The following is an 11420-nucleotide window of genomic DNA, read 5'->3' as shown; positions in this document are numbered from 1 at the left end:
GACCATTGACAGACTCGTTCCCTTTTGAGACGAAACAGCAAGGAAACGATATGTCAATGTTTTGTCACTTCCGGTGCTCGGTTTTACCCATCCCGCCCCCATTTTTATAGAAAACTTTCGTAATTTGAGCCTCTAACCAATCAGACGCGATGTTGTCACTTCCGTTTCTTTTAGGAGAAACGGAGCATTTGTCGAACATGGCCCCCCAGGAATTAAAATGATGCAGGCCCGCCAACGTGCTGGCATTTTAAGAGAACAAGACAGCAAGTACACTGTCGTTCCCGTTCCTCAATTCATTCAGGAATTAACTAGATTTAAGACGTCTTTAATAAAAAACAAAAACAAAGGAAACAATCAGTTAATTTGACATTCTCGGTATGGAGAGCGTGCTGCTAGTTGGAGAATCGTCTTGTCCGTCCCTGCGCGTTATGTTTTCCCAGTATTCATATTCATTTAACAATTCTTGCTTTCTTGATAATTTTTACGACAACGCACTAAACAAATACTTGTCGTTTATTTTTAAAGACGAGAATCATGAGTTTGTGGCTGTATCTTTTGCAGTTGCTCCTGCTGATCGAGAGTTCGCGCAGCCGAGATGCATCCTTCAACGAAGAGCTGGCGCTTGCAGCCCAGTAGCGAAATTGTTCTACATTACAAAAACTGGGGGGAAAAAAGGGCAAACGAAGACAGGTAAGTATAAACAATGTGAATACGTTAAAAGAGCAGAGCAACGTTTTGAGCGAAAATGAATCGACGAGATGAGATCACTATGGCGCATGCCGATTCCGGCGCTCGAAACATGGGAACCGGGACTCGTAGCCGGTAGCCTGCGGGCCGCATGCTGCTCGCGGGCCGTGTGTTTGAGGCCCCTGTTGTAGAGTATCATTAATAATATTAGGTTGATTACGTTTGTGTTCAAGCGTAATGACGTGGGGGTTCGATGCAATTGCAGGGTGTGTTCAGATAAGAATAGCCGTACGTGTCATGAATATATTTTGTTTTCAAGGAAATTGTCACACGAGATAGAAGAGCATGTCCGCACAAAGGGACATACCTTACGTTAACAAGATACTTGTTTTTGTGAAAAGATATCGCACCTGAGAGTATATCTGTAGGCCACGACTTCCCCAGTTACGCGCTGACGCAACTTTGAGGGCCGCGGGTATAAAAATGACAACTTTCAAAACCACCTATATTTGCTTTTTATGTATCCGCACGCAAACTGGTATACAATAATTGTTTACATTTATTTGATTTAGAAATGCTATATTGCTATTATAATAGAAATGCTATTTTATTATAAATTCCAGCGCATTTAAAAGAAATGGTGCCGCGTTTAAAAAAGAAGCGGAGCAATGGAAAGCTGGGTAGCGTCATTGAACCAGCGTTTGAGCCGCCGCGCATGGGATGGGTCTGATGTTTGTACCGCCCTAGCGCATCATGTGATGTTCACACCACGCAGCAGCAGGCTATGTGTCAAAATGGGGGTTCCGTAAAAAGGCTATAGCTTCTTCCTCATTATGTTATGCAGCGTAAGTTTTCATGTAATTGGACGCCCCTATAACGTAACATAAATGACGGAAATTAAAAAAAAAAAAAACGTTTTTAGTCATTGTTAGAATTATTTTTGTTTCTCGGCATTCATTATATGTTTGCATGCCAATATCTCACCGTCCGTTTTGTATGGATACTTGATATCTATGACATTTCATAGTTGTGTTTAGGGTAAATAATACGCAGGAATCGTTCGACTATTTTGCATGAATATCTCATAAGATATCGGCCTGCAAATCTCGAAGACAATCACTCGGGGTAACATGTTGGAGACTTTTCAAAATACACGGAACCTAACGAACATCTAATATTAGTAAGGGCAACGTACCGGTAACCAGGCATTGTTTCTCAAAATTATTTGACTTCTCCTTATATAGAAGTTTAAATTAGCGTAGCCAAAAGCTTTGCGTACGCTATGAAATATCGTCGTCGTAATGCTAAAAAAAAAAAAAAAAAAAAGACGCGTTTTGGATTTGGCGCGAGCGCAGTGGTGATGTTGATAGTTTCTGCTTACGCAAAACTTTTGGCACTCAATTCTAAAATTTTCTAATATTCTTCCTCCAGTTATTTGCTCCTAAACGTGACCCCACCAGCGGTGCAAGTAAATGCGAGTACCCACCTCTTCATGATCTGCGACATTTTGTGTCCGAAGATTTCCTTGTTCTACTAGACCAGTGGTTCTCAAATGGGGGTCCGCCGACCCTAAGGGGTCCGCGAAGCCCTGCCTCATCAGTCAAGCCCGGCAATAAAAGTTGTTTTTTTCCGATTGAGAAGGAATATTTCATTTGCACGCTAGTTTTCTCGTCTGTAAGTCAATAAGAGAAGTCTACTTCACACTAGCCCTTAGCTAAATCCATTCATAATGTCATTATTATATTAAACTTATACATTCCCCCTCACCTCACCTCAAAAGGGGTCCTCCATCATCACCGCTGGTCCACAAGGGGTCCGCGAAACATCAATGGTTGAGGACCACTGTACTACACAATTATTTTTTTTCTTCAAACTTGTTTATACCATAAATAAGGTGATGGGATAAAAAAATATCAAGTGACTTTAAAATATCGACCATTTACCATATCTGATCTGAGATCACCCAATTCCACAATTATGTCACGACCTACATCGGTCGAAGAAGCTTCCGTAACGTTGCTCTTTCTTACCGATGCGTAAAGAAATTAATCAAACAGAGCCCCCCCCCCCCCCCCCCCCCCCTTCCTAAAAAAACTATTCCTAGCTACTTCGCTGCAAGGCTCTCAGGACCAAACGCGCCGGAAAGTTCTATTTTTCACAGGCAGTATCAGTCTCATCACAAGAACAAGACAAAGAAAAACCTAATATTTTTGGCGTTGTGCTTTATGGCGCCTGGACGTTGACACGACAGAGAACAGCAACTCTGGAATGCGGTGCTTGAGTACTTCGACTCCTTAAGACAGCAACCCTCCAATGCTGATTGAATGAACCATAGACCTGACTATACGTTTATTATTTTAACTTAAAAAAAAAGAAAAGAATAGAACATGTTTCTGCAGATTCGGAATGATAAATTTTTAAGGGTCCACGGAATTTAATTTACAGAAAATTGACGTTAATATGTTTTTGTGCCGTGCAATAACTGCATTATTTTGACCCTTTTGATTACTAAAAAAAATTCCGGGTGCAATGCAGAAAAAAAATATTATAATAGTGAAATGGTACATATTTTTGTTAAAATTACACAAAGCTTGATAAACGGTACTTTGTGCAAGAAGTTTCAGCTTAAAAGTATAATTCTAACATGTCTAAAAAATTTGCCAAAATATGCCTTAATATGAAAACGTTGCTCGAGAAGACAAATTTGTCATATTTTCTTTAACATGAACCTAATCAAAATTTAACTATTCCTACTATACTGCATTTTGCGTGTGTTATATATTTCAATATTGATGGCGTAGAAAGTCGTATTATTTATTCCTGTGGATATTAAAGTTGCGTCAACGCGCCTTTGGGAAAATATAGCTGTTTCCACCTCCTCTCGGACGCCATTTTTTATCACGAAAACAATGACGTATATTTCAAAAGTATGATTCGGCCCGTGTTGGGGACATGTTTTGCTCCCTCATATAAAAATTTAATTGGAAAAAATAGACATCTGAGCGCATCGAGTGCAGGAAAATCAACAAAAATGTAAGTCATATAGTTTATGGGATGTCGTGTCCTTGTGTAAATATTTGAAATTAATTGGGCAGTTTTTGAAGTAGAGGAAAGAACCGTTGACTTTTCTGAGGAGAGCTGCATTCCTTGTTGTTAGGGAACTTCTCTCTGTTACATCTGCATCCTCTTGTAGCAAAGTTTGAGCACTTATGGTAGAAATGAGTTTATATTACATATGAATATATCGGCATTGTAAACAGACGAATTTATGTACGGCCAAAGGAACTAGGCCAGTTTATGGTAACAAAGCGTTGAATAACGTGGGGCCGAAAAAAGAACTTTGTCGGATAATCTGTGCTTTTCCCATAACGGCATTTGAAGCCACAAAACGTTAGCGCTCTTTCAGGTAGTAAGCTCTCCAACGTAGGTCGCGACATTTGAGACATATCTAAAAAATTAATTAAAAGCACTAAAGCCAGTAGTTTCATTGGCTTGTGTTTGATCAAGAAACTCCAGCACAGTATTGTTTTCGCTGACTATTTTATCTTGGACACTAATGATTACAAATATCATTGCACATCTGTGTACAGCGTTTGTGACACACTGTGCAACGACAAAACCAGCACAAACACGACATTCACGCTTGTTAATGCCCATAGACAGGGATTCACGTTTTACCACTCAAATAATTTTGACTACTGACTTTCCATGTTAAGGGAAAGCCTGGAAATATTGGTGATCACTTGCTCGTGCTAACTGCGCTGCGCTCTGCACATCTGCGCCTGCCGAAACCATCAATACGTGTGAAAAGGTGTTCGAGATTCCTCAGCTCACCCTCGCACTGCTATGCGTTATGATATTATTCATAAAGCTTGTCATATAGCAAGAAACATAACCGGTCGAAATAACTCAAATCATGTGCGACAAGTAGCTGAGTGAGAGGAGGAGAGGAAAGAGCACGGGGACGTCAAAATGCCGAGCTCCGAGTAGAACGCGTTCGTTTGACAATCGAACGCGTTCGATTGTCAAACGCCGGCGTCCAGCGTTCCGCGTTCGCGTTCGAAGGCATTCTAAAGAGTGAGTAGAGACAAATACAGCTAGCGTTGTCTCTAGAAAAAAAAAGAAGAAGCTTATTGTTGATTGCATGACGCACTGCGTGGAACAATACAATATATTCCGAGATGGCAGCAGCCCCTTCATATTGTATTAACAACAAACATATTTCGTCAGAAGCAATGATCGCGAAAATATTACGCCGTGCCGCCAACGTTTCGGACGAATGACCTTGAGACAAAAGTGTCCGTAGCATGTTAACGGTTTTCAATATCCTTGGGATTGCCTAAGGGGCATCAAGAAGTCGTAGGTTCGTCGCTACCATTCTTATGGTTGTCATCTCGGCAAACACGTGCGTGGGTGTTTTGGTCCTCAAGATGATGCTGCAACCAACCCGTTGTATTTTTTATTTATTTATTTGGACCATTATAACCATTAACTTCACTGCATGAACCGGGATTTAGTATTGCGCGTGTTAATGTTCCATGTTTGGGCAAGTAGTTGTAATAACTCTGTCAATTGTGCACATATTTAAATATTACTTTCGTTGATCAGGTAGCTATGAACTTTACACCTCGTAATATGTACCGAATGTTTTCTTCTTAGGAACGTGAAGCCTTTAGGTGGAAAACGACAATAGGAAAATAATAATTTCGAATCGCTCCCCAATCCATCCAAGATGGTTCGTCTGAGGAATAACGCCCGTGAATTAAGTAACTTTATCTTCATCTTGCAGTTACTGCAGTATATTGTGAACCACCCTACTGCAACTACTCCAGTATCTTGGTCACTTAGATATATTGAAGAGCCAATATACGGGACATTTTTTCTTATAATTTAGCAAGTTAATTAGCGATCGTATTTTTTCTAATGTAGTTATCACTTACACAAATTTAGTTATGAGCATTATAACAGCCTCAGAATATAAAGCATTTTATTATTATACTTTGTGCGTCACTAGTGAATTTAGGGATTGTAAATCTCTTAAGGGGTCGGATGTAAAAACTTGCAAAGCTTACAGACATTTCCTAGCAGTCATTTTTACCTGACAAACGACACACTAAAATGCCCACAGCTGACGCCGACAAAGGTCTCGAAGCGAGCGTTTTGCGCAAGCACAATATCGCACCGCTGGCATGCAGATGGGCATGTCTTGGACAGCTTATACATATTTTGGAAATCCGGAAGTTATCTCCCGCACCTGCTTAAGTAATGGTGAGAACCGGAAACTCGTAATGGGCCACCAATTGGTATAAATCGTCCATCTTGTAACTTAGGCCACACGCATTCAATTAGAATACGATCGCATGGCGGCACCAATTATTCAATGTAGGTGTTGACCTTAGTGCAAGACTGCATATGGAGATGCTTCGTCGACAGTGGAGCCTGTCCATTCAGTAGCTTTTTCGTATCTAGGACATACCGAAGATGTGGGACAATCTAGAGGGACGACTTTTGTTTCGTTTATTTTGCTTATATATTTTGTATTCAGTAGATATTAATCGTTTAATTAATTTTATTAGTAGTATGCCTTTTTGAGTAACTTTAATATACAAAGCGAAATTAATATAGTTCAGCTTGTGGAGGATAAAGATGATTAAGTACTGCACTAGATTATCGGTGATGGCACGATAATGGATGGCTCTCACTGCCGTCACATTAGCGGCCATGGTTGTGGCCTTGCAACTGAGCGCGTACCTTCTGCGGTCTATATTTCGCATCATTAAATTTGTTTGTCTCGGCGGAAACAAGTAAAAATTACCACCGGTAGTATCCGATGACGGAAGATGTAAGCCATGAATAGTGTTGTTATTCAAAAAGGAAATGTTGATGTTGCAAGTTCTGAACCTTTGTCGTGAAAGGTTTTGAGGTAATCACGGTGAACATTTAAAAATTCCTAAAACCAGATATGACGTTCTTGGTTGTCGTTTGCCTTTTGGAAATATAGAACCTTCAGATAAACTATTCTGCAAGGCACGGACCTTAGAAATGCAGATCAAAAGTATTTCTGGACGTGCAATTTTAGTTTTTCAGTAGTAGCTTTTGGTAGCAGATCCTACCAGCGAAAAAGTTCTAGGATTTTCTTGCCACAGTTTCTTCTTTCGTTACCACATGAAACAGGCATAAACTGGTAGTCAAGGCAATTGCTTTTTATTGTACTGTGGGTACACAGAGACGGATAGCTCACTAAAATAAAATAAAATTGAGCCACAAAATGACACTCGGGGAAAGGGAGAGTCACACAAAGGAAGCAATGACAATGGCAAAAGAAACTTGAACACAACACTCCTTCCACCAGCACAGGCGCGTGGCGGTTAGATACGTCTTGGCACGTGAAAGAAATGAAAAGCGGAAATACAGCAAAACGATACTCCAAGAATGTACCCCGAACGACAGAATGACACAAACCCGCAATAGAGAGAAAGGCGGACCCTTGGTTCCCTCGATTGTTTAGCCCAAAAGGGGAAAAACAGTCGCAACGGTTTTCGCGTTGAGGATTATACAGTAGAAGTGCAGATCACACACGCAAACAACAAGGAGAACGGAGAGAATGCACAGGTGACTTCAGACAAGAGACAAGTACGAACCAAGACGAACAGCAGACGAACCCGATGACCAAGACCAAGACACAAACACGGGAAGCACGACAGCGCGAAAGGCGAAAGAGGACAGGTTACAGGAATCGGGGTGAGGAAGTAAACTTTACACAAGGCCCGCATCTGCGATGTTGTAGACGACGCGCGACATCTCCGATACGACGTCGATCGTAGATACGGATGCACACGACGTTCACACAAGCGTCACAGTTTGAAGCGCGGAAGCGTCGTAGCGGTCTAGCGGTTCATCTAGCCCTTGAAGCCTCCGGGCGCCGATCAACCGCGGCGGTTGCCCTCGTTGGCGACGGCGGCCTCGGGTCCTGGCACAGCGCTGGATTGGATGGTCACGTCGGCAGGGTCTTTGGACTCGGTGCCCACCTCGCTGGTCACAATGTCGGCGTGGAAGCCCGTGTCGTCGGCGTAGTACGTGACGGTCCTCGAGGTGCCGTCGGGGTGCGTCAAGGTATACTTGCCGGTGACTTTGCCGCTGCCGTCTCCGTTCTGCTCGTGCGAGTGGCTGCCGTCCTCAAGTTGGGAGAGGTACTGGAAGGCGTACGGGATCGGAGGGCCGTAGTTCTCTTGGGGTGCACCCCCCCGCTGGGCGGCCTGCAAGCAATGAACCACATGGAGCGAGTGGAGTCAGTCACTGACAAAGGTGAGACCGACATGGCGTCTCTTCGAAACGCTCGGCCTCCAGCACGCGCTTGATGCCTTCCGCCGTGCTTTGGCTGCGCGTTCACGCTCGAGACTTACGAAATACCGAAGCGCTATCGAAGGCGGAATGCTCGTACTTGAGGCGGATCGACTGAAATTCTTCCCTGACCTTCTCATTATTTCGGCGACTATAAGTTAAATGGCTTCTGAAATGTAACTTAATCACAATCGCAAGTACAACGAGTTCCCCAGAAAAGAGAACCGTCTTCTTCGGCCCGGGGAAATACACTATGCATCGCGTAAATCTGAAACTCCACGAGAATCTGTTGGAATAGAACGCGAAAGTTCGAGAACATGACGTTACTTGGATCAAAAGATAATTGAGAAAAACGAAATGTCTACGAGCCGACGTCCACCTTGACCTAATGTCGTCAAAACGAGAAACTACACTGTGGGCACCTGCAGCATCTATTTCAGTGAACAAAAGCTTGTCAGCAAGAAAGAAAACAAAATTTTCTTTCTTGTTAACACGATTCTTTTTTATTGAAATATAGCAGGCGCCCACAGTGTCATTTCTCGTTTTGACGATATTAGGCTTAGGTGGACGTTAACTGATGAAAAAAGGTAGCTTTTTTTTTTTTTCTTTAGGGTAACGTTATGTTCTCAATCTTTCTCGTTATATCCCAACCGGCATCGTCACATTCTCACGGGGTTCGAGCTTTCTGCGATGCATACTTTATTTACCGGGGCAAAAAAAAAAAAAAAAAAAAACGCGATTCTCTTTCCGCGGAAACTCCCTGTACTTTTCTCAAGACATATCTTATCCCAATTAAAATTACTACCGCACAAAAACGAGTTAATTAAAATCACACGTTACATTAAGAAAGCCATATAAATTCTTCACGACCTCTTTCTCCTGTGTAGTGAAGATGGTTCTGCTACTGCGTGTTTTGTGGTACATCTATTAAGAAGTGTCAGGTCACTTGTCTGCGGCCTGTTTGGTTGAACAAAGTTCTCATGAAGGATGACCTCAATCATGGACCATCTAGTTGACCTCATTGCTTCTCATAAATATTGTCTACGGATAGGACAGAGGTATTCGTGCTTACATCCTTACAGTTGGCTGCGGTGTCTCGTTCAGACTGGCAGGACTAGCAAATCAACACACGCCGGGAAAACTTTCTTTTGAAATTCAGGCAATGTTAGATGTGCGAGTACTTGGCTTTGAAGTGCTTCCAAGATTACGAGTGTACGGGAGCTTATACCTTTGACTGCAGTGCTGCAGAAAGTTCAGTTTTATAAAAACCAGACACATTCCGCCATTTTGAGGTTACTCCGATCGTTCATGACCAATGAAAGATTTTGGGCCGCCTTTATCTTGAAGATATATCGAGCAAGGAATTAAACAAACGTTACTGTCGAGCGAGAATAGCGTGTAATTTAGCCGAGGTACCTTCTAGAAATCCACGAATCCACTTACATCAGCTACAGAAAGAGCAATATGCAATAAAAAAAATTGTACGTGTTTATATACCATTGTTTCGCATCATCGCTGCTAGAAATTCAAGCTATACAGATTTGGGCACAGCATGAAATACAGGAAGCATCGTACGCACCCGAGTTGTTTCACCATCTAGGTCAAATTATGCGCTCTGGCTAGCTGATTCTTTTTCACTACATACATTTCGTAGAAAACGTATATATAGCGTTGCGCTTTGAAATGTGAATACTGTCCAGTGGATAATTGTTTATCCATCATAAAGGTCTTTCTTTTCTTTTTTTTTTTGGGGGGGGGGGGGGGTTGAACATAGGATCAGTAATGTGCGTCTGGAGGCCATATATGAGGACAATCAACCTCCTTTCAATATAAATTTACATCTGAAATCGGTCAAATAATGAATGTTTTTTTTTTTTTTTAATCTTCCCATGCGTTAAGGTCCCGACAGAGTGGCATTCATTCGGCAAAGTGTAGTAGTCGCAAAATGTTTGTAAGCAGTGTGCAGAAAGTCTCGGTGACAGTATCTTTATGGCGATGGTATCGCAGCCGCACGCTACAAACAAATCCCATAAGGCTATTTCAGTTATTTGAGTTTGAGCGTTCCACTACGTTGCGTTCCACTACGATATGTTATAAGGGCATCTAACGCTGCAGAAACAATCTCGTCGTGAGCAGTGAAAAGCGGTCGTTGCGCTGTTACACACCAGAACACAAATATTCGAATACTGCCTTTAGAGTGCTTCGAGTCTCTCTTGCATACTCTACACACGTGAACCGAGACGAAACCAGCGTTATAAAGCAGATTCATACTGGTTATAATGCATAAGATATCCTTAGAGGCATTCCTCACAAGATAGCTTTGGAAAGCGTGCGGCGTTGTTAGCCAGACTATTCTGAACTTGCAAATGATAGTACTGCGTCGGAATAGGAAACAAATCTGGAGGGTACTTACAGCAGCGCAGACGCACGCCAGGAGAAGTGTGATCTGAAACATTTATCAGAAACAGAATGAGGATACAAAGGGCTCAACTGCGCTTTTAATTGACCATAACACCATATCTATAGAGCGCCTGAAAGCTCTAGCTTTACGTGGACAAAAACACATCGTGTAGGATATACGAGTAAAGCGATAGCTAGATAGCAGCATACTTTAAGAATAACCAGGGTCGTAAAGTTGCGTTTCGTTTCTCGAAAGTGACCACTCCTTTTGGCAGACCCACAGACTTCTTAGCAAACCTCTAAACCCAAGTTTAAAAAATCGTCTCTGTATTAAAGCCAAATACGTAATCGGAAAGACGTCACCAAAGCAACGACAAAAAAGTTTGGTTTAAAACAACAAATAACGCAAAGCAGTACGTCAGGTGTAGCTAATTTCCCCCACACTCACGAAAGCCTCCCAAAGATAAGAATAAAAAAAAAGGCAAGCAAAACGTTGCGATGTGGACGCAGGGTCGTAATCCGAATGCTGGTAGCCCAAGCTCCGAAGCCGTCCTCTCGAGGATTCGAGTGGCCGGGACGATGCACCCCGGAGGCATCGGTGAAGTCGACGTCTCAGCATCAGCTCACCTTGTACATTTCGTAGAGTTGTGGCTGGTAGGGTGCTCCTTAGAGGCAGTGGAATGTCACCAGCGAAACAAAAAAAATATGATGCCGCGAGTTGTGGATGCCTTCTGGCAGCGCTCATCTCCGCTTTTATAGCGGGTCCGCCGGACACCGGCTGTCCGCCGCTGACCAATCGCGGACCGCTGTCCTACATTGCGCAATACCGACGTCGACGAGAGAGCTTCGTGCCCCGCCCCCTACGAGAACAACAACAACGACTTCTTTTCTGCTGTTGCTGCTGACGCTACTAGAGGAAAAGCTACGATGACGTCGACGATGAACCTGAGGAAGCCAGCGGCGGTAGCGATGGTGGGGGGGGAGAGAGAGGA

The 11420-nt window shown here is 42.8% G+C and overlaps 1 protein-coding gene across 1 annotated transcript; it reads right to left on the bottom strand.

Moving 5' to 3' along the window:
• Nucleotides 1–6819: 6819 nt before the first annotated feature.
• LOC8026846 (cuticle protein 10.9) lies at nt 6820–11157 on the bottom strand. The gene is made up of 3 exons (XM_002406189.5): nt 11056–11157; nt 10442–10474; nt 6820–7943 (listed from the first exon to the last, which is right to left on the bottom strand). The coding sequence occupies exons 1-3, from the start codon at nt 11062–11064 to the stop codon at nt 7614–7616; spliced, it is 372 nt and encodes a 123-aa protein (XP_002406233.1). The 5' UTR covers nt 11065–11157; the 3' UTR covers nt 6820–7613.
• Between the last annotated feature and the right edge of the window lie 263 nt (nt 11158–11420).

Source organism: Ixodes scapularis, unplaced genomic scaffold (assembly GCF_016920785.2).
Source record: "Ixodes scapularis isolate PalLabHiFi unplaced genomic scaffold, ASM1692078v2 PGA_scaffold2__306_contigs__length_199485367, whole genome shotgun sequence".
NCBI classification, from domain to species: Eukaryota; Metazoa; Arthropoda; class Arachnida; order Ixodida; family Ixodidae; genus Ixodes; species Ixodes scapularis.
Note: the sequence above shows the minus strand (reverse complement) of the source record. Positions and strands in the feature narration are given on the sequence as shown.

Coding starts and splice junctions, on each gene's coding strand:
- LOC8026846 (XM_002406189.5), bottom strand. Junction 7,944..10,441: donor TGGCGTGCGTCTGCGCTGCT/GTAAGTACCCTC, acceptor CATTGCTTGCAG/GCCGCCCAGCGGGGGGGTGC.